Source organism: Phoenix dactylifera, chromosome 1, assembly GCF_051530095.1.
Source record: "Phoenix dactylifera cultivar Ajwa chromosome 1, Ajwa_hap1_PhDact_Kaust_v1.1, whole genome shotgun sequence".
In the NCBI taxonomy this organism is placed as follows: Eukaryota; Viridiplantae; Streptophyta; class Magnoliopsida; order Arecales; family Arecaceae; genus Phoenix; species Phoenix dactylifera.
Window position 1 is genome coordinate 10,957,728 of NC_143190.1, and position 22,750 is coordinate 10,980,477.

Genomic DNA, 22,750 nt, shown 5'->3' on the forward strand with positions numbered 1-22,750 from the left:
CAGCAAAATCTGAAGCGGAAAATGGATGAAGAAAAAGCTAAGAAATAACTTTTAGTTCGACGAAGACTCAAAAAATCAAGAACCACTTAGAACAAAATGGTCATCTCATATTATACTGTACAATGACTTCACTGTCAGATGCTGCCAAATTGATCGGAAACTGAAGATCACAACATTATTAAGACAAAGCATTCTGAGAAATTAAAACCAAGAGCATTTTCCTAGAGGCACAACAAAGAAGATAAAAAATTATCCCTATCTGCAAGGAATCTGCTCACTGGAAGCTCATATAGGAAAAGCACACCAAACACTTCCACAGGAATGTAGCCACCAAAGGCAGCTGTTATATGGGTGCTGCACATGTTGTTCTGAAATGACCTGTTTGATTGCACCGGCTGCAGTGCACGACTCGCTTGACTCGACCACGGTCCTCTGCGCGAACTCTCTTCTTCCTTGGCCTGCCCGGAGGCCTGAGGGATTTGGGAGGGTTTATGACTATCTCAATTTTTTCCCCTCCATTGTGATTTGTTTCTGAGAGTTCCTTCCAAAGGCTCTTATCTGGAATGGGATGTATTGTCTGCGAATAGGTCTTTCTATAAGTGGCAACGGTGAAACAGCTCTCAGTGTACCTATGAACATTCTGTCGACAAGAGAGGAGTGCTGCCACCCCATGAGCACAAGGCAAACCATAGAGCTGCCACCCTCGACACAAACAGCAGCGGTTGCGAATGTCTACGATATTTGTTCCCTCGTGAGGGGAGACGACTTCAAACTCCGCCTCATTTGCTCGTCCTACTTGATAGCCCCGTGCCCGTTCTATGGCATCTGATACACGCCGCTCAGCCAATGGTACAAGGATTGTTGTCCACTGCATGCTTGTCTCGCGACGCTCATTGAACCAGGTCATCAACTGCCGTCGGATGCTCTCCATCATCTGAATTATCGGAAGCCCAGAGGCTTCAAGTATCCAACTATTTAGTGACTCAGCAATATTTGCTGTCAAGTGCCCATACCGTGTTCCCTCAAAATAAGCTGTAGCCCAGAGACGAGGAGGAATGCGTCTGATCCAGAAGGCAGCCTCCTGTGATATCTCTTCAATCTCCAATATCTTGGCTTCAAATTCAATAACTGTGAGAGCATGGGCAGCTTCCCAGAGGAGGTTGACAAGCATAGTGTTGTTGAACTCTTTGCGGAAACTTTCACTGAGGTGGCGCATGCAGAACCCATGAAAGGCGGTCGGGAAGTTGAAGTCTACCCCATCTACAATTCCTTTCTGCCTGTCTGACAGGATTGTGAGCCTTGGCATATTCTCTGTGTTGGCCTCAAGCAGAGCATGCAGTTCAGATAAGAACCAAATCCAATTCTCATCGTTTTCCTCATCAACCACCCCAAATGCTAGAGGAAATAGAGCACCATCTCCATCAAACCCTGTGGCAAGGAGCAAGGTCCCGAGATATTTACTTTTCAAGAGAGTCCTATCGAGCCCAATAAGTGGGCGGCATGCATTAACAAAACCATATATGGAAGCATAGAATGAGATGAAAAGGCGGCGGAAGCAATTATCATCTGGATTTCCATAAACTGATGCAATGCTTCCTGGATTTGTCCTTTTAACTTGTTCACAGTACTGCGGTAGGAGACGATAGCCTTCTTCAAAGGCCCCGCGGACAGAAGCCATGATCCGTTCCTTCCCTCTCCATGCCTGTTTGTAGGACAAAGTGATTCCATGCACCCTGTGGATCTCTTCCAGTATCTCCTTGGGCTTATACTGTGGGTTCTCCCGAAGCCGATCCTCCACAGAACTTGCAACCCACTGAACTGACGCCTGCTGATGCCCAAGATGGTTAATTCCAGAGCAGGAATGGCTCTCATGGATAGTCCTGATTGTGAAAGTGGGCACTCCAGGAAGCTTGGCAGCATGAACACGCCATGGACAACCCTCAGCTGCGCACTTTGCAGTGAAACGAGTCTTATCCGACTTCACTGTCTGTATCTCAAAATGGCAAGAAATGGCCATATCCCGCAACGCCCGCCGGCAGGCTTTGACATCTGGGAACTCCTGGCCTACAGTGAGCTGCTGTTCGGGGTTCACAATGATCCTGCGAGACTGCAGGACCTGAGGAATTAACATGTGAGCCTGTGATATATCGTGGCTGGATTGGAGACCAAGCTCCTGAGCCTGCTCAACAGACAACTGGTCCAGGTTGTGTTCGACGCCAAGATCATGACCTTCAGCAAGAGCCAATTCATGGTTGTCTGATAGACCCAGCTCATGGTTCTGTGCAGCAAGGGCATCCGGATCAGGATCATGGTTCTGACCCAGAGCCAGTTCATTGCTGTGATCATGGTCATGGTCATGGGGATGGTGGTGGCCGAGAACCAAACGGCTGTCATGGTGATGCCCAAGTCCAAGATCATGCTCATGTGCCTGCCGTAAACCAAGCTCATGGTCATGGGCATGCCCCAGACCGAGACCATGCCTCTGCCCCAGGCCAAGGCCGTGGCCCTGCCCGATAACCAGGTCATGGCTCTGCCCGAGGGCGAGATCAGGGTTCTGTCCGAGAACCAGATCATGGTTGGCCATATATAAATTATCAAACAACCTTTAGCTCAAAACCTTGGTGGCGATGTATAAGTTATCCAATAAAGAAACAACCTTTAGCTCAAAGCCTCGTCGATCACCGAATCCTTGAATAGCAAACCAGCAAAAGAAAAGAAAAAAATCAAATTTTTATGCTCCACTCGACATGACTGAGAAACAAATAGGCAAGAAAACACAAAACCTGCTCACACAAGTCCAAAATTTTCTCTCATTTCAAACAGCAAAATTCCACCTTTCGCGGAAAGGAAAAAAGAAAAGAAAAGAAAAGAACCAACGACAAAGTGAAGAAAGAGTCCACAAAGTTCATCAGGAAAAAAGTCGACGAAGAAACCATACCTCGGTTATGGAGTAAAGGAGCGAACCCCGTCCGCAGCGAAACCCGATATCAGAACACGAGATTTCTGGGGGGAAACAGTGGCAGAGAGCTCAAGGAACGAATCCCAGAAACGAATTGGTGGGAGGAGGAAGGAGGAGCAAGAGATCTAGAAGAAACCAAGAACTAGGTTTTGAGTAGGCCGAAGATGAGATTGTTTTTGAACCGAGAGAGGGAGAAGGGAAGTTGGCCTTGGCGGGTGCTGGGAGAGAAGGGAGAGATTTGAAGGAGGGGCAGTGAGAATTAGAGAGAGAGAGATTTAGTTGGCGAAGGGCAAGGAGAGGAGGAGAGAGATGGGGAGGCGTTGCAGGGGCAAAAGGGCAGAAGAGGGTTTGGGAAAGGAAGAGGGAGGCCGCGGCGGTGAATAAAAAGAGGGTATTTAGGTCAACCTCGCGAATCGCCTCCTTATCTCCTATAGATTTATTACCATTTTGCCCTTCACAATCTGAACAATTCTAACATTAATTTTCTATGCTACCCTCTAATCCATGGTCTAATTATAGCAAAGTTGGTGTTTGATTTTTTGTGTGTTGACAATTTGATTGAGATTGGATGGATTAGTAAATAGGAGCTTTTATTAGGATGGTGGGACCATCTTGATAGAGAAAAATAGCTGAAAATTGGTGGGTTTTTTGTCAATATTATAAAGCTAGAGTTCAATGCATCTAATATGGGTGGATAAAAGCTAGCTAACAAGGAGTCAACAATATGATACATAATCTAATATTTTGACCTTTTATTTTTTTTAGCAAATGAGATCGATGAAATGTACGGACATTTAGTAAAACTTTGATTTTGAAGTGATCTCTATATCCGCTACGATAATATGTGACTGGCCTTCTTTTTATCTAGACATCAAATTTCAAATTAGTTATGCTTGTGCATGAAAAATAATGATCTAAAATTCCAGGATATTTCACTAGATTTGATACTAACTTCGTGATACTTAGAGGAATACTAATTTGTTAAGCCAAATTAGTATAATTAAGATTTTTGAGAAAGAATATCAGCTTTGCTAACTAGTCAAAGAATTAAAATTACTCAATTGTACCAAGCTTTAAGGTTCAATATTTCAAGCTGATTTACCTTTTCTTAATTTATGCATTGTACTTTTGATGCCAATTAGTTTAAATTTCTACGAGTTGGAAAATGACAAGGCAATTAAGAATTTATCATGTATGACGAATAATATTTCTTCTTCTATCATATGAACTTCTCGTGTTGCATGAAATGCCACGTTAGCATAAATTAAATGAGATTTGATATGTGTCCAATTTCGATAATAGAAAGCGCACACGAATTATGTTGTGTGTGAATCTCTCTCTAGCCATACTAGTTTGATGGAAAAAGTTACTATGGTCATACTTTTCTTTTATTTATACACTATCTTTTTGTAGCCAAAATTTTTTAATTGAGAGGTCATGATTAATAATATCTCTAATGAAATCCTAATGCAATTAAAATACCAAAAAAGAAAAAAAATAACAGTATCAATACATCTCTTAGTTCTCCGAGACAAAAATGATTTAAAATTCTAGGACACTCTCACTACAACTGCCCAAATTTGGCACTAATCTCTACTTAAAATTTAAGCCCTATTAATTGTATTTTTTTTGGACATTAGATTTTTTCGCATCCACATATTTGATATTCAGGAAGAGATTGCGGTCACAATATATTGCCACCTAAATTGATTCCATGTAAGACTAGAAAACCAAAGAAGCAAAATTTTGGAAGCCATAAACCCACTTCCTTCTATATTCATATCTGAAACAAGAAAAAAGCAAGCATTCCACTTTCATAAATATTTTTCAATAAAAAAACACAATGATTTATATGTCCCATTATGTTCATGGAATGTTCAAAATAATAGCAATATCTATAATAAGAAAGCAATCGACCATTATTACTCTCGTCAAATCAATTTACTCTGTAATAGCTTAACTAAGCTTAGATGCTGAGAATCCTATTTCTTACTCCAAAAAGGTTTGCTAGGAAATTAAATTTGAAAAGAAATGTGAAGCATATTTTAAGAAATGCAGAAAACATGTTTGCAGACCCAGGTGAGAAAAAAATATGTGCTCTATGTGTTTCTCTTCCTTACGCACCTTGGTTTCCAAAATTTTCTCGAGTCGGACTAAGATTAGCCCTCAAGTACCATCCTTCCTATATTCTCTTCTCCACCTGCCCTTTCAGTAAGCCTCAATCCCATCTTGTATAGTAAGTAAGGGAAAAATATTAGATGGACATGACTTATGAGTTATCTTTCCACATAAGACATTTATTCAAGTTTCTTTTCTTTATTAGAAGTCTTATAAATATAAATTTTTAACTTAAAACAATCTATTATTTACTAAAATATGCGTGAAGCTATAGCAAATATCCATACCCATGAAAAAAATGAAGAAAAGTATGTACCCCTTCTATTTTTTTAAAAAAAACAAAAAAAATCCATAGGCAATGAGTGGAGAAGGATTTTTTATTGATATCCATTTTTAGAGGATTTTTCATGTATTTTTTTTATTGAATTTTCTTATGTCGGCCGGGAGGAATGATGTTCACCAAGATACAAGTTTCTATTGAACTATGTGAGATGTACTTCTTGTTTATTCTACTAAAGACTAATATATGAAAAAAATTTATCTGGTTTCCATTTTCCATATTATATAGTTTTGATCAATTATTTTCCACTCTTTTTTTATCATTTCTTGAACTCTTTCCTAACATAGCAACCATGTGACTAACTCACATTTTAAAGTAGAAAATCAAAAAAATGACACTCAATATAATTTCTAATTCTCACAAGTTTTATTGGGAAGCTATTATCTTTGTACAAATAGATACTAAATGGTAGTTAGGTTGAAAGAAGCTTTGGATAAAGATGAGTTTGCCCTAGTATTTTGATGCCAAGAACATGCGACTTGGATTTAGATTAAGTTAGCGATTCAGCAATGCTGGTTGAACCCAGAACCACAGCTATCTTATTTGTTTTGCCATGGCATGCTTCATAGTTAAGTTTGATACCTAAATTTATGTTCGTGTTCTCCCAGTTGGATGAGAAAAAAGTATATGCTTATCCACACATCGGGTCCCACCATCTTTTCTTTCTCTCTCCCCCTACGCTTTGGTCCCATCCCCGGGGAAAAAATCCGTTCCAGAGTTTTGAGATACCCCTTCATACAAGAGTCTTGTTCAAGTTTCTTTCTTTGATTAGAAGTTTTACAAATATAAAATCATATTTAAGTAAAGAAAATTTATTAATCACTATATGTAAAGAAAAATATATTTACCCTCTTTGCATGATTTTTTTTTTAAAAAAAAAAGACACATGGGGAAGAAGCTGAAGAAAGATTTTTTTTTTTATTGATCTTTTTTTTGGCGAATTTTTCTTCTATCTTTTACATTAAAGTATTGTGCGGTGGTTAGGAAAGGATGATGTAGACCATTTTAAAGATTTTAAAATTTTTCAAAACTTTATAAGATATAATTCTTGTGCCTTAAAATAAATATATTAATAATTTTATGATTTCATATAATATTTTCTGTTTTTTGAATTATGTAAATTTTCATCAAATATTTCTTGTTCTCACTTCTTGTGTTGCGCTTATTTCCAAACCTAAAAACTATTGTAAATAACTCACATTTTAAATAGCCAACAAGAGTCAACTTACTATGGTGTATTCAGATGCTAAATTTCTAGAATGACATAAACAAACGCCAAGTTGGCATAAGCATCATGTTGGTGCAATAGGTCGATTTGATAGATTAATACCTCTTTTATTGGTACATGGATATTATTAAAGTAGAAAAAAAATCATAACATGATACCGAATAATTTCTAAAAGGTATTCCGAGCATAGAAAACTTACATTTTGCTGCAAGTTTACTGGGAAACTATTAACTTCGTATAAAAATAGAAAATTAAATGATAGATTGAAATAAGCATTGACTAAGATGAGTCTGAGCTACTATTTTCATGCCAAGATCGTGTGAGTTGGATCCAAACTAAGTTAGGAACACTGTTTGAGTCTAAGATCATATCTTATCCATTTTTCCATAGCATGCTCAACAATTAATATCAACCGACCTAAAGGGTAAAAACTTGATTTTGTTATCATGTCACAACCGATAATTTAAAGGAGTATCGGTGAATGTCTAGGGATTAAAAGTGAAATGGCAATTTTCTTGGAGGTTAAAAATGTAAATTTGTATGTATGAAGGGCAATAAAATATCATGCAAGTCAGGGGCTTGCATGTCGCTGAAATAAGTGGGTAAAGTCGCACGAGGAGTGAAGGGTATGCCACTCGCCTATTTTTCTCCGTCCTTAGGAGGGCATTTTGTAATAGGAAATTAGGGTGTGGGAGGGTCAGTTTGGACCCTGACCCATCTCACGGCCGCGGCGCGTTACTCGCGTCGTCATGTATATCGAACCTAGTTGGCATGCATCAAATTCCTAGTTCAAAATGCCTTGCACACCAGAAGGCTCGTGCCACGTCATGATACTTGACACTAGCAAACGATATTATGGCTTTGCTTCCGGTTATAATCTACAATGTGTCAGAATTTGTGCATTATATAGATTCGATGTTGATGTAAGCCTCTGTGACGTGTGTTCTTCCGGTAAGTAGGTGCTTTAGCTACTATGTACGGATTGCAATCTCAAGGATCCTGACGCAGGGCAGATCATCGAAGGCACAGAGCTTCTTGTCATCACCTTCAGTAATCGCGCTAATACGTGTAGCATTCTAAGAACACTAATCATTTTCTGGCCAAAAAAGACATGCCTGATTTTTTTGATATTGGAATTGTTGATGGAAAGCCCAAAGTAACCCAATTGGTTTACTCTGTTTTGTGTTATCGTAACTCCCGTCAGTTTGATGTACGTGCCGTCGTAGTTTAATCGAAAACGTCGTGTCGCATGGACCATATCACTGGTGAAACTCACCGGATAAACTGGAAGCATTTCCAACTAATCTTGCTTCATAGAGGATGTAGGAAGACACGACACAACCTAAAATACCAACTAATCTTGCTTTATTTTCTTGACAATTGTGGCTCTTCTGGCGATATCAGGGCGCTCTTAAATCTACATCAATAAGCTCTCTCGGTCCCCCACTTTTTTTTAAAAAAATGGAAGAATCGAAATCAATAAACAAAGATAGAAGTTTAATACATAATGCAAGATTGGTGTCAGATTAAGGCATCATGATTAGTGCCAGATTTCCAGTAGTACCGATCAGGTAAATGATGGCCATGGCATGGCAAATCTTGATATACGTCTATAAGACAAAGTTAAAGTCATTTCGATACCCTTTGGGCTGCCCAGTTTCACAACATGATCTGCGGACCTTGCTGTCGTTCTTCGGCTAACTCCTTTAGTCTGTGCGCCACCTTTTCAGCCACATCAGTGTACGCTTTTGCAGCGGAAGAGTTCGGGGCCGATATAACTATTGGACAGCCTTCATCTGAACTGCTTCTGATATCTAGCTCCAAAGGTATCTAAAAGAGGAAAAACAAAATGCGATAGCAAACAAAAAAACAAATGTTTGCTAATAAAGAGGAAAATTGTCCCGTCAAACATGATGCTAAAGTAAGAGAGACGTTTCAGTAGAAAGGCTGAATTAAGTATCCACTAAATGTGGGGAAAAAGAGGTAATGCATGGATTACAAAACTACATATAAAACAGCGCCTCACCAATGCAATACATGCCCTCCATGGCTCCATATCTTTTGAAATATATATTATTTCACTGATCTACTGAACCAATGTCACTATGTTTGATGACACGAATCAGTCAAACAAACCCCTCAGCAGCACATTTCAATGAACATGTCAAACCCAAACTAATTAGAAATTTAATTTTGAAAAATTTGCTTCCCAACAGTTCTGCTGATAACTTTTGATGCAGATTAGTTAATACAATATACTATTTTATCTTTATGATGAATTTAATTTTGTAAAATTTGCTTCCCAACTGTTCTGCTGATAACTTTTGATCCAGATTAGTTAATACAATATACTATTTTATCTTTATGATGTTTAATAGGATTACAAATGAAAATACAAGACGATTTATTGTGCATGAAATATTTATAAGAATCAAGCATTTATCTGAAACATAAAGCAAGCGTCTGATGTGCTAAATGTTGAGACAGTACAATGAGGTATCAGTAAAATTGCCAAGCAGTATCTGGTATAAGCATGAAATTTTATAAACTTGAGCAGAAAACTCACCAAAATATCAGAATCAGAAATTTATAATAAACAAGAGAATGCAAACCCATCATATATATACACATATTCATGTAAAGAAGAATCATGGAAGAGGGAACAACTGCAAAAAAATACAAAAGCTCCAGCACTAATAACAGCAGTTTGCATCATCAATTTGTAATCCACGAATCTTCATGGAATATATCAACAACTTGTACAGTTTGTGAATCTTTGAAAACTGCTTGACTAAATCAATTATTTAAGAATACTTGAGCCAAACATTCAGTCTATAGAAAAGGGTAATAATGAAAAAAATTAATTTTTCAGGGTATATCATCACTTTGTATGTAAGTTCATAGTTAATACACTTCACAAGTATGTCCATAAAGAATCCATAATGTCTATATCATATGCCCCTTTCCTCGAATTCATGGCTAATCATCTCACGAGAGCGCCTAGCCCTAGAAGATACCAGAAATGCGTGGTGATAGGACGCCATTAACAAAGAAACCAAGCTTAATGGACCACATATAACGAACAATACTGTATATAGAACTGGAAGACAGAGTAGCAATTGAATTCAATATCAATGTTGCAACTTGTGCACTGTGACTATACTGTAAGAGAACATGGTGATTGCCAAACCTAAAGTTTGAAACTGATTCATATCAAGGTTTACAGTTCCAGTTTTGGTATCTATACCAATATCCCCAACTGTTACTATGTTGGTGCGGTCCAGTTCTTGGTACTGATACTTGATATGAGGAATGTACCGAATATTGGTTCTATATCAGTATGAGTTGATACACCTGGTGTCCCGTACCATAAACCATGATTCACATGACATGTCATAATACACAAACAAAACCATACGTGGGCTAGAGGCAGATTGCAGCAGTGACACAACTCAAAACCAACATGGACCCACCATCTATCAAGCCAAAATATGATGGGCACTAGGAGATTCTCAATTGTTCTCCCATAATAACTTGAATGAAATATTCAAATTTTTGGACAGTGACGATAAAGCAACAATCAGCCTCAAGATGGCTAACTCCAAAATGCACATTACACTGCATAAATATCACTATAGCGTATAGAGTTTGACAATAACCATACCTCACCAAGGAATTTCATATCCAACTCTTCAGCTGTCTTTTGTGCTCCACCATGTCCGAAAATATATGATTTCTCACTACAATGAGGACACTTAAAATAGCTCATGTTCTCAAGTAGACCCAAAATCTGCAAAAATACCAAATTTGAATGTCACGTTAAAAGATAAGATGCAGGGTTCAACTAATCTATTGAACCATATTGATAATGATAAGTCCTTATGTAACTTTCACTTAAACCTCCAGAAAATAACTTTTAAGCAACAAAAGAATATCAAGTATTTTACACAGAAATGGCAGTTTAATAATGTATAAAAGTTATTAAACTGCCTCTCCTGTATAAAGTAAGAAAATTAAGCAGCTATGTCAAAGATATATGCCAATATCCAAACATCAAATTTTATCAAGATCACATGCTCGCATATTTAAGGGAACAATTTGTAGAACTCGACCACTTTGCCGCCCAAAACTACAGTCCACCTTTCACAGATCTTAATGCAGCAAGTCCATAATTATAAGCACTCTGATAATAATTCATGTAACACTTTTAAGCAACTCAACAGGGCAAAAATTCAAGAAAGGAAAAGAAATTCACAGCCTGATGTAACACAGCTTAAAATGTCAGGCCAGATAGAAGGCTTGGACCAGGCTCAGTGTTTATAGGACTAGACTGTCCAATTTTTTCATATAAATGAAAGAGTAATCATTATAGGAACAGCTGCCAGAAAGTTATGGCTTGGACCAGGCTCAGTGTTTATTATTACAGACACATAGAATTCAATCCCACTAAAAGAAGTGAAAATGAGCATCTGAAATGATATCTTCACTTGCAAGAAAGATAATACATATTACTCCACATGACTTGGAAACAAGACACCCCCTCCTTTGGACCTGTCTCTAGCATGAAATGGCACATGGAAGAACACTACATACAGTACTCCCTTCATCTTCAGTATGACCACTAGTCTACCCCAATAAGCTCATCTGTAAGTCTATCTCTCCTAGTTTTACCACAGATCCGCCTCAACATCCTCCTGTTTATGAGACTCCTGTTCATGTGCAACGTTCATTGCCCAAACTTCTAATCTGAGCAGCAGAACTTGCCATCTTATAACGATATTCCAGAAGTACTAGGCAGCAGATATAAAGAGGCACTTCTCCACTTTATATGCCCACTTGGTTCATGAGCTTGCACCGTGAAATGGAACTTTTGAATGGATAAGGCAAGGGTCTCATGATTTACTAGAACATAAGTTGTGGTGACCCTTGTGATGACTTTGGAGCATTCCTTTAAAATAATTTCACTACATAATCATTATTGCTTTCACAACTGAATTGAGGTCACATAGAAACTGACACAAGGATTCCGATGTCATGTTAGAGACCACGGATGGAAAAATTATTGAAGTTGCGAAATAAACTAAAGAGTCAACATAAACAGAGAATCTTATTGCAGATATGCCCTAAGAATTCTAAGAACTTACCAAGATTAAATGATCAATGGTCTATTACTAGAAAGTTTAACTAAAATTTAGCAGAAAAGACCAAGCTCATATACCTGAAAATAATTTAGAGATTAATTAACTAACTCAACCGGAAGCTTCCTCTTGCTAGCTTCTTGCATAAATAAAATCAAAGGTAATTTGAAGAGGCAGCAAGGTTAAAATGAGGTGCAGGTTTTCTTATGCAGGAATGATATCTTTTACTCGCATAATCCAGTATTGATATCAGAAAAACTCTTAACTGAAATACTTGAAAGATATATCATAGGAGGTGGCATGATATGCACTTTAACATGTTGACCAGTATTCAAAAGATATGATACAACCATTCATTTAAAGGTTCAAGCCCCAACAAACTTTCAATCTATAAATTTATACAGAAGATAGTTCCAAAAGATATCCATACAGGAACTTCAACTTTACGAAACATGTTGGCTCCTCTTCGTGCATCAATCAAAGCAATATCTTGAGGAGTTGAAACAATCAAAGCACCTGTAGCAATGAGCAAGAAATTATTTAGAACCAAGATACAAGCATATACAACTTAATTAAAAGATTTAGCAATAAATTGTTTGTACCGATATATCTTCCTTGATTTGTGCTCATATAAAGTCCATAAAACTTTTTTTTAGTATACTGTGAACAGGGGCCAAAGTGGAGCAAAAAGACAAAGTTCAGATCTGAAAATTCTTGATTGGATAGACAGGATGTATCCACTCTCTTAAGTTACTATGATGATGGATCAACTAGTGCAAATATATCAAGATTTTATGACAAGAAATTTCACATGCATCGATATATAAGTTTAAGAAAATAAACTAAATGCCTGGATTTGCTTTTTATGAAAAAGAACCCAAGTTTAACAAATGGTCCTAATATGAGTCACACAATTCTCCTCAGACATGCAATTAACGCTTCCTACCAATAGAAGAAATTTTTTTAAAGTAACACTTGAAAGTAGATAATTGCGTTTTCAAATTACAATTCTGGAAGAAAAAAATTCCATGAGTAATATCTGTACTATTGCTGGCAAATACTATCAGATCAACTTACACTTGAGTATGAGCCCCTAGTATGAGGAATGTCTACAACATGCCGCATATGACCAGCACTCCACAGTTATTACTAATATAAATTCTAGAAAGATTTTACTTGTCTCTTAATTGAAAACTATTTACAATCCGCTCTTAGTGTTTTTCAATATGTAACCTCAAAACTTTTGTGCCTTGAGTTCTCCCAACAACTAAGCAAGTGTTAGATAAGTTCTTACCTTGCCAGCTCCTAGGCATTTTATTCAGTAATAGAAGAGAGCCCTGTAACAGGTAATAGTATTATAATAGAGTTCTCTAACAAGTAATAGAAATATTTACAGTTCATCTCTTTCAGAAATATTATGTGGTTCGGCACAGACATTTGAGACATATATCTATGGATGATGAATTAGCAAATGAAACTGCTCATACTGAAAAAAGAAACCACAAGACATGAGCAATGTCCAGCGAACAAAATGTAAAGGTACACTTAGCATTGATTTACTAAAACTGCTGCTTCAAATTTAAATTCAATAATAAAAGACATATCAAGCACCAATACAATTGCAATAGTGCAAATTTATTTGAATTTCTCTATATTGATTCTATCAGAACTTTATAATCATCTTGAACAAATAAAGTATTTTATTCGTATAGTCTGCATCCAGAATTTGGAATCCAGCCATTTAGATAGAAAATGAGAGAGAAAATGAAGCATGATTCATTTGGAGAGCTTTTTAGTCCTTTCTGATTACCAGATAACTTCAGTCTCTGAGATATAGACAGCTGAGCATCTCCAGTACCAGGGGGCATATCAACAACTAGAATATCAACACTTCCCCAAGCAACTCCCCTTGTTAATTTCTCAAGAGCACTCATTACCTGAAATTGAATTAGGTTGAACATCAGGGACTGTGAGCCTTCTAGGGAAAAAGAAAATGGACCTATAGGATATGGGAATGAAATCCATGTTGGACGAAAGAAGCTTTCTCATACATTTTTTGGGTTCTGTTGTTTTTTATTATATAGAATAAAAAAATTAAGTAAATTTAGTTCATCTCTTCAAATCATCATTAGACTGGAAGATTGACAGGAGAAGTTTCATATAGCCTAGAAACAATGTAACATTCAAGGTACAACTTTTTAAAACTATATTTTAACAGCAAACTAGACAGTTGCTCCCTCATGATAATATAATATTCCAGTTGACATTGTAAAATTACAGGGAGTCAATCTATCACAACAGGTGATGGAAAGAGAAACAGAACTAGCAAAATATCATGTTGATTAACTGATATGATGGAAATGGCAGGATGCCAGATGGAAATAGTCTCAAATTAGTCATCAAAAACTAATACTTCAATAAAGATGATTTAACAGATCGAAGCGAAATAGGAAACAATGATAGATATAAAAAAACATATCATAATTATGCAATGAATGGAGTAAAATAAGGGAAAATAAAGACACATGCCAAAGACAAACCATAGGACCTCTCCATACGATTGGAGCATCTTTGTCAACAAGAAACCCGATGGACATACATCGGACCCCATGGTTCTCAATTGGAACCATCTTCAGATCTGCTAAGGCAAGGTGACATTAGTTAAATTTACAAAAAATGTGGCTAAAGAAACAAAAAGCAAAAATTCTAGCCAAAAATCCTCAGAAGTGAATTGCTTCAACTTTACAAGACAAAATATAGCCCACATGAGGCAAATAATTCAACCATGAGTCCAAATGATAGAACAGATATATTAATTAAAAGCATATAAGGTAGATTCAACTGACATTTTCTGTTGAAAGATTCTTCTACTAATAATTCTCTCATGGATTTCGATAGAACCAATCTTCAGATATGCTCAGTCAACAGAGAGCAGTTATAATCGAAAAGATGTTGCCAAAGCAACAAAGAAAAAAGTCTAGCCCAAAGAAGCTGGTTATGAATTATTACAAAATATAATTCAAAAGGACCAAACTGTCCAGAATGAGTGGGCACAAAGCTTTGAAATTATGGAAATAACCTAGCAGGGCCAGCAAAATCACTGATATAGCTGGTTAGACAAACATTAAATGCATTGCTACTTAGTGATAATGCATATTTATAATTACAGACACAGACAGAATAACACAAATAAGGTAAATAGATTCTGGATTTCATGTAAAAAATAAAATTCTACTAAAAGTTCTTCTCTTCAAATGTAATAGAATGAGAACAAGAGAAAAAGAGGAAATCAGAGTACCAAAAATTTAAGCGAGAAGATCTTACCATTATCTATTCATATGAATGGTAAAAACTATGATAAATCAGGAAAATGCATCACAGCTCATACAAATCAAAAATTTGCACTGTGGATCATGATGTACACATCATAAAATACATATGGACCAAATTTAGTATGTTGGGTTACTTCTAATGCAGAAATCTCATAAAATCATTGTATGTTGCCCTTGAAAAGTCACTGTTTCACAACCAGTTGAAACATAACTGATAAACTATGAAAACATTTGATTTGCAACATTTGTGCCACTGTTATGCTGAATATCGTCGTCAAAAATGTCAATATGTAACTTGTGTAGCTACCATTTAATTTACACTAGCAAGATTCAAGCATGCATGCAAAACACAAGCACATATAGGCACAACACCTCATTTTGCAAAACCATATCAATCAAGTACTACAATAACTATGATGAATATTTGAATGCAAAGTATAGAACACAAAAACATCAAAAAACACATTCCAACATATTATGATTTCAACGACATGACTATAGTATAATAATCTAAGATACACAAATTATCAAGGAGAACAAGAGAACAACACCTTCACTCACTTCTGGCTTTCCACATAGATCCATCATTGTAGGAATAGATGGCCCATATATGTCAGCATCCAGTAAACCCACCTTGAGCTGACATGTTTTCGCAAGTGCAACGGCCAAATTAACTGTAGATTCAGAAGAAAAATGCTTAAATATCGAATGTGCACCAAGATAACACATAGCCAAACATCTAAGGTCAAAATAGTTCAATTGTATGCATAGATGCATAAATATGATATATATTTGTTGTTAAGATTAATTACAGTTATATAAAATAAATAACTAATAAGAGAGAATACAGTACTACCATTAAATGTTCTTTGCCCTTTGACATGCTATCGAGATAAGCATCACAAATGAACTTCTGGTCCATTTCAGGAAAAATTGATCCAAGAACAAAGGAATGGTAACTGTCCAGTTCACTTCTGCCCTTCAACAAAATGGTATTCAAAGAGGCGATAAAGAGATGGAATCTCAACAGGATGGTGCCTCTTTTAATGTCACTTTCTTGAGCTTGTTAGTTTTGCATTTAACATTGAAGAAAACTGGAGGATGGATCTAAAAATAACACAAATAACCACTACCAAAAAGGAATCAGAAAGGCTGACACCAACAATGAATGCAGGCTACAGTTGTAGAAGATAAATCACAAAGCCACCACCAAGCAGCAGGGATTTGTTTTAATGGTTATGGATTTATTATGTACCTTCAGATTTTTAAATCACAGTGGTTCATCGTCCATCTAACAACTTGGAATTCAATTACTAAATCCATGATGACATGCATATAGTAGATTATCATGCTTTAACAATTAAAAAACATACAAGATGGTTCTCTCTTTATCTCTCTCTTTCTAAAAACATCTAAGTGAGTATTATATTTGAATCATCTTTCTTTCTTCCTCCCGTTTCTTGATGGATATCTCTTTTGCTGATGAGACAACACATAATGTCATAAGCCTATCAGCATCAACCCACCGTCATTTCACACCGTAAGGAAACCCCAAGAATCTAATTAGAAGAAAAAAAAGGCTAAAATTCATGTTTATAGGAAAGGAAAGGAAAAGAATGAATGAATGCAGGAATAAGACCTGCCGTGGTAGACTTCCCAACGCCGCCTTTCCCCGAAGCAACAGCAACGATATCTTCGATACCGGCAATTGAAGGATCCTTGCCAGCAACTGCGCTATATCTTCTGATGGCATTCGACCGCTGCCCCAAAATAATCAAGAAAAGAGGCATTAATGCACTTATAGGCGAGTTTATGGCGTTTGCTCCCACAAAAATTCCAAATTTTAAAGAACCGGACTGACGTACTGTGAATCTCAAAAGAAGATTGAGGGGTATCAATCTATTCAAGCCCATCACCGAATTTAATCGATCGCCCTGACGACGAAGTTGCCAACAGTCGCCCGAACCCTAGATCGCTCGGATTTCCGCCACCGGATCGCCAGAAAGAGAGAAGGGCTTGCTCTTTTTGAACCCTAACGGCTGCAACAGCCGCCTGAACCCTATAAGGCTTGGATTTTGAGCCCCCGAATCGCCGGAAAGAGAGACCAGGATTGCTTTTTTTAGAACCCTATCGAGCCCTCAATAGTCGCGCCGGGCGCGGGGGGCGAGGGAGAGGGAGGGAGGATTGGGCCCTCGTAAAATCGGTGGGCGCTGCCGACTTTATGACATTCGTGACACCCACAAGGCATAATTCCGTCGCAACTTTGTCAACCAAAGTTGAGGATTCACACAACTAATCTGCTATAATTCCATTACCAAAATTGGGTCTCTTTCCGTCCTGAAAAAAAAAAGAACAACCTAACGTGTTACAGGTTCTGAAGTCAGTTGTTACACATTAGTCTCCGAGAATTTTATCTGCTACAATTTAGAAGTTCCACCAGGAAGGTAGCCCAACATGGACAGCTAAAGACAGATGCATGATTGCAATAAATAATTATCAATTTTTTTTGATTCAAATGATCTTTTTTGTTTATTTTCATGAACCACCATGGCGGATCGAGCAGCCACAACAAACAACTGATGCGCTATATCTCTGCACAATTGATAAGCTGCTGCTTATTTTTTTTTCTTTTCTCATTTTTTTGTTTGTTTGTTTTGAGGGAGGGGTTGCAACAAACCTGCATGATTCTATTAATCTACATTCCATTAACTTCCACTGGCAAGTTAACTAGTTCAATCCTTTATCACCTAATACATATTAACGAGCACAGCCCGGTCTCTATGGGTGATTCTCACATTGTTCAGCAACTTTCCAAACAAACAATAAACTAGCAGCAAAGAAACACAGCTGAGTTGGAACAAGCAACCTCCTGTAAAAGAACTTCAATACAAGAGCTGCAATTGTAGATATATTTGCTCAAATGAATATTGAACTCAAGGAACTGCAAAAGGAGTTTAATGGCAACAAATTTACTGTCATCAAAGAAAAGAGGGAGCGGGATAGCAAGAGATGCAATCAGAGGCCCCAGAAACAAAAGCATTCACCATGGACATGTACGGCTCCAAAACTACTACTACTACTATAACACACAAAATCGACTTCATGCATTTCCATCCTCCACATCTCTACAGCTGCTCGCGTTTTGAATAAATACAACCCACTGTTTTCTAGTTTTTATGATAAAGGAGAGAAACAAGTCTATTAGCCAAAATTGGCGGAGTATTTATTCATGAATGACAGGGAAGATCAGGTCACGGATTACAGCAATTCATGCTTCTTCTTGAGAGCTTTGCATGTTTTCATGCACTGGCGTTGATATGATTGCTCGCATTCTCTGGATTATTCTACCCCGACCTTTTACCTCTGTTACGCCTGGGAGGGACGACAGACCATCCTTCTTCATCAGTCATTTGTTTTGGCTTTGGCTCGTCCATGGCCATTTTATTTGGCTTTGGCTCGTCCATGGCCATTTTATTTGGCTTATCCACAGCCATTTCATTTGGCTTTGGCTCATCCACCATCATATCTGATATTTCTTCATCTGAACTCTCATCTTCCTTGTCATCAATCACCTGTAGCATGAGGAACAAACTAACCAATGTCAGCACTATTAAAATCACTGTGCAGAAGTTAACCATCAATTGTAAGGTTAGGAAATGTCAAAAAGAAAAAAAAAAGAAAGAGAAAAAAAAGATAGATTAAGAAAAGGGTTTTAATAGCAGAAATCAACCCATGAATGTCAATTGTGTGATCATTTAAAGATTTTTATAAGCTATAAAGCCACTTCTTGAATATTTTTGAGCAAATATATCTTCCAGGACAAGTCATTCTAACACGATGAAGAGATGCAAGCACACTAAGAACTTGCCTCAACAAAATTACGTATGGCTAAAGCACCCCTAAAATCTCCAAAATTGAAACAATTAGTCCACATAGATAACCATAACAACCTCACAAAACAAATGCACAACTCTCAGCAATACCTCAAAGGACATCCCAATACATGAGGCTCCTACCACTATGGGGTCTGGGAAGGGTCAAATGCACGCAACCTTACCCTTACCTATGGAGAGGCTGGTTCCATAGTTTAAACCCATGATATCCAAGTCATAATGAAGCAACCTTACTATTGCGCCAAGGCCTACCCTCTTACCCTCAGCAATAAACTCTAGTTGAAAAAATATCTGGACGAGAAAAAAAAGTTTTATTGTAATTTCAACATTTTGTTTAAGTATGTGATTAGAATGAGACCAAGTTCCCAGCTAAAAATAGCATGTTCTAGCATCATCATTCTGGTAGGGATGGAACTTACTGAACATAGCAGTACAAAATATGAACAGGATATAAAGCTATTCTCATTTGCTCCGAAACCATTTACAGAAGACCACTATGTGCTCCATTCCATATCTGTAATTTTTTCTTATGTTTAAACACCATGGGCAAGCGATACGATGGATCAAAATTAATTTTGATAAACACCATCGAGCATCCTTACCACATACCGCTCTTTAGTTAAAAAATGAGCGCAGCAGAGAGAACAGCCTCGTGCCTATGACTGAAAACCAAGATTATTCAAAATGACGAGTAAAATTTTATTTATCATATCTTGTCATTCATGCAGATCTAACCTAGTCTAGCAACAGTTCAAATGATATCAATAGCATGTCCATCCAGCATCACCCAATGGCATAAAGAAACTAACAATAAATTCCATACAAAGCAAACCCAGTAAACACAACCTAAATTCTCATCCCAAAACATAACTGTTTTCTTCACATTCCAAAACAAACTTCATATTGTGCTTCAAATCTTCTTGTGTGAAAAAAAATAAATTATATCCTATTTAGCAAGTCATGGCATTTGTGCCACATACGTGATGTAGCTGTTAACTAGCAAAAGTATGAGAGCATTTTCTCCTGATTAATAGTAAACAAATATTAAGATCTAGTTAGACAAGAGATAGGAAGCTTGAATTTGAACTCTCTATGCATCTTCATCAACATATGATATGACTGTTACTTAATGAACCAATGCTTGTATTTTGCATCTGTGGAATATTAAAAAAACTTCCTTTATAACATAAATGCTTCAATGTAACATTTAAAAGAAATTCAATTTAAAATTAGTATCACAGGACAACTTAATCATGATAACATTTTGCCCCCCTCTTCCAAAATATATATTGAAATTATCCTAGACATCTGTTGATATAGTCATAATTTGTGATAACATGTAATTCTCCCCCTTGCCAGCACAGGCATGACATAAGTCATGTAAAAATGGTCCAATCAAAGACAGTTCCTCGTATGTATACTGCAGAAGGAAGGAAAATAGAAGTCAAAAATAAGTTACCCGTCTACTTTGAGAAATAGCATTTGTCCCAGGACCCAACTTCCTCAGCTTCTCAATTGGTTCAAAATTACCTTTAAGACAATCTTCATGCATAATCATCAAATGTTCAGCTACCTGTTTATGAAAATGTTGGAAATATTTAACCATTATGTAAAGTTCAAAACTTCGGGAATAGCTTTAGTTACCTCCTGACAACCTAGCTCATATTACATACAGCATATAAAGGCAAGAAATATAAACAAAACACGAAGTGCAACGAAGAATCAACTGACAATATTTGACGCAGATGAAAACACAATGCATAGATACAAGATAGAATAGATGAAAGGAATGTGTTGAGGACGATGTCCACATCTGAAAGGCAAGAGTTCGAATTATATGCAGAAAAGAAGACCGAGAGGTGAAATGCAGACGTTCATATTGCATTAAGTGCAGAAATTAATATAGAGGGCGGAGGATAGCTAGCAAAAATTCAATATAGTGCTGTACAAATGGTTCTTAAGAAACTAACGTGACAAAGGGTAAGACTTTCAGTATATGGATGGTGAAGAGCATATACTGAAGAGCATATACCAAATTTATAAGCAACGCTTGCTTGTTATAATTTATGTGAAATAAGGAGATATGAGCTGGACAAGCAATCAATGATTTGCATATAATGCATACAAATTGTGTGCTCTTTCATTTCTTTCAACATTTTTTTTACATGGATTTCAAATCATATAGCATGTAAATCAGGTTCCTTACTTGCATCATTCAGTATGGGGTATTGCCCATAGGATGCATCAATTCGAGTTATACACTTCAGGCTACGCTCTGAAGACAGCACATTAACTCAAAGAAGCTTGCTCCAATAGCAAAAAAATGAAAATACGTAAAAATGATGAGAGAAAAGCAGAATACCTCCTCGACGCTGCCATCCTCGATTTCAGTGTTGAAAGAAAGCACCAAGTTCTCGTCTAGTATGTTTTCCAGATCATCAATATAAAGCGGAGCTTGAAACAAAAAATTTATGAAGAGTTAGCAAACAATTGGCCATCTTAACGGAAAAACAAAAAAAATCATATCTCTATTAGTCTGATTTAAATTCCCAATCTACTGATAGAAGGCAGAAGTATAATCAAGAACAGTTTCTTCAAAGGAAAAAAAAAGAAAAAAGAAAAAAAAAGCATGCTTTATATATGAAACTTGTGAAAATTTCAACCAAGAAGAAATTGACCCGATTATATTTCAAAAAAAAAAACTTGGGAACAATTTGTAACAGAGAAAAAGTTATTAAAAGCAAAATTCTAGAACGCTGGAATAGGAAAAGGGGAGATCGAGGTCTAACGTTTCGATTGGGTGAACCAGTAGAGGATGGTGGATACGAGCTCCTCCGATTTCCGATGGGAGTCTCTTCCGCCCCACTCGTTCTCGATGGCCATCCGCAGCGCGGTCCACTGGGAGAGGACGAGCGAGATCCCCTCGCGAAGCAAGGACAGCGACTCCGGGTTTAGAGTCGGAGAAGGTCCCGACCAGACGCCGGCGTTGGCCGACGAGGAGTCCATGGTTTCTACTCTCTCGACGCCGGTGGTCCGATCGCCCCGGAGAGAAACCTAAGGGAAAACTCTAGGGTTTTAGTTTCTCTTTCGGACGGGCGGCGCAACTCGGGAGCTTTGCAATGACGTGCGCCGCATGTGGAGTCATCTAACCTCTCCCGGTCTCCGCTACGCCTTGAATCGGGCCAGGTTGGGTTTGTATGGAGTCCAGGTCTCGCTCGGAAAGAAAATTCAGGTTCCGACTAGGTCCATACCCAGTTTTTTTTTCTAAATTAAATTATATTTTTTAAAAAAATTTAAACATAAATTATACTTATATACAATAGTTTAATAACTTATACTTACAATTTATTTTTATCCAACATTTTAACTCATAACTTAACAAAATATTAGTCAAAATATTAATTTTAAATAAAAAATTTTAAAAATAACCAAAATAATCTTAAGTGACATGACAGCCGGTCAACCACCGAAGACTGTAAAATAAAAATAAGCATCCTCCTCCCTACTTAAAGGCAATTTTAACTTTTTATTTGAAGTAAATGGTTTTACTAACGTCATTAATTTAACTAGGTGTAAATATAGATTTTATAAAGTATTAAGGGCTCATTTGGTTCGCTGGAAGTATTTTTCCTCCTAGGAATATGGTTCATGGGAAACAAATTCCTAGAAAGAGAATGCCTAGGAAAGTACTTTTGGTATGTTTGGTTGACCATGGGAAAGTGACAAATTTCCAAAGTGCTTA

The 22,750-nt window shown here is 37.1% G+C and overlaps 3 protein-coding genes across 5 annotated transcripts; all 3 read right to left on the bottom strand.

The window, feature by feature from the left end:
• Window positions 1-86: 86 nt before the first annotated feature.
• LOC103724167 (uncharacterized) lies at window positions 87-3,356 on the bottom strand. Its single transcript, XM_008815339.5, has 2 exons — window positions 2,939-3,356; window positions 87-2,688 (listed from the first exon to the last, which is right to left on the bottom strand). The coding sequence occupies exon 2, from the start codon at window positions 2,582-2,584 to the stop codon at window positions 344-346; it is 2,241 nt and encodes a 746-aa protein (XP_008813561.1). The 5' UTR covers window positions 2,585-2,688; window positions 2,939-3,356; the 3' UTR covers window positions 87-343.
• A 4,810-nt stretch (window positions 3,357-8,166) lies between these two features.
• INDH (INDH1(iron-sulfur protein required for NADH dehydrogenase)) lies at window positions 8,167-17,497 on the bottom strand. 2 transcript variants are annotated; one of them, XM_008815340.5, is made up of 8 exons: window positions 16,981-17,497; window positions 16,755-16,875; window positions 15,667-15,789; window positions 14,324-14,421; window positions 13,594-13,720; window positions 12,214-12,299; window positions 10,310-10,435; window positions 8,167-8,475 (listed from the first exon to the last, which is right to left on the bottom strand). In XM_008815340.5, the coding sequence occupies exons 1-8, from the start codon at window positions 17,026-17,028 to the stop codon at window positions 8,305-8,307; spliced, it is 900 nt and encodes a 299-aa protein (XP_008813562.2). In that variant the 5' UTR covers window positions 17,029-17,497; the 3' UTR covers window positions 8,167-8,304. The 2 variants fall into 2 exon arrangements, with proteins under 2 accessions (XP_008813562.2, XP_038970165.1); XM_039114237.2 differs by lacking the exon at window positions 14,324-14,421 and having other exon boundaries at window positions 15,677-15,789; window positions 16,981-17,431.
• A 678-nt stretch (window positions 17,498-18,175) lies between these two features.
• On the bottom strand, window positions 18,176-22,177 carry LOC103724166 (uncharacterized). 2 transcript variants are annotated; one of them, XM_008815338.4, is made up of 4 exons: window positions 21,798-22,177; window positions 21,371-21,462; window positions 20,468-20,581; window positions 18,176-18,687 (listed from the first exon to the last, which is right to left on the bottom strand). In XM_008815338.4, exons 1-4 carry the CDS (start codon window positions 22,012-22,014, stop codon window positions 18,460-18,462), a joined length of 651 nt encoding a protein of 216 aa, XP_008813560.1. In that variant the 5' UTR covers window positions 22,015-22,177; the 3' UTR covers window positions 18,176-18,459. The 2 variants fall into 2 exon arrangements, with proteins under 2 accessions (XP_008813560.1, XP_038970166.1); XM_039114238.2 differs by lacking the exon at window positions 20,468-20,581 and having other exon boundaries at window positions 21,798-22,172.
• Window positions 22,178-22,750: the final 573 nt, after the last annotated feature.

What these genes read in the sequence shown, in the direction of transcription:
- LOC103724167 (XM_008815339.5), bottom strand. Translation starts at nt 2,584, where the DNA reads ATGGCCAACCATGATCTGGTTCTCGGACAGAACCCTGATCTCGCCCTC.
- INDH (XM_008815340.5), bottom strand. Translation starts at nt 17,028, where the DNA reads ATGGGCTTGAATAGATTGATACCCCTCAATCTTCTTTTGAGATTCACA. An exon ending in TCAGAGACTGAAGTTATCTG is followed by an intron (nt 12,300 to 13,593) that starts GTAATCAGAAAG and finishes TCATTGCTACAG; the next exon opens with GTGCTTTGATTGTTTCAACT. An exon ending in ATATGAAATTCCTTGGTGAG is followed by an intron (nt 8,476 to 10,309) that starts GTATGGTTATTG and finishes TTCCTCTTTTAG; the next exon opens with ATACCTTTGGAGCTAGATAT.
- LOC103724166 (XM_008815338.4), bottom strand. Translation starts at nt 22,014, where the DNA reads ATGGACTCCTCGTCGGCCAACGCCGGCGTCTGGTCGGGACCTTCTCCG. An exon ending in AGGATGGCAGCGTCGAGGAG is followed by an intron (nt 20,582 to 21,370) that starts GTATTCTGCTTT and finishes TTTCATAAACAG; the next exon opens with GTAGCTGAACATTTGATGAT. An exon ending in CTATTTCTCAAAGTAGACGG is followed by an intron (nt 18,688 to 20,467) that starts GTAACTTATTTT and finishes CTCATGCTACAG; the next exon opens with GTGATTGATGACAAGGAAGA.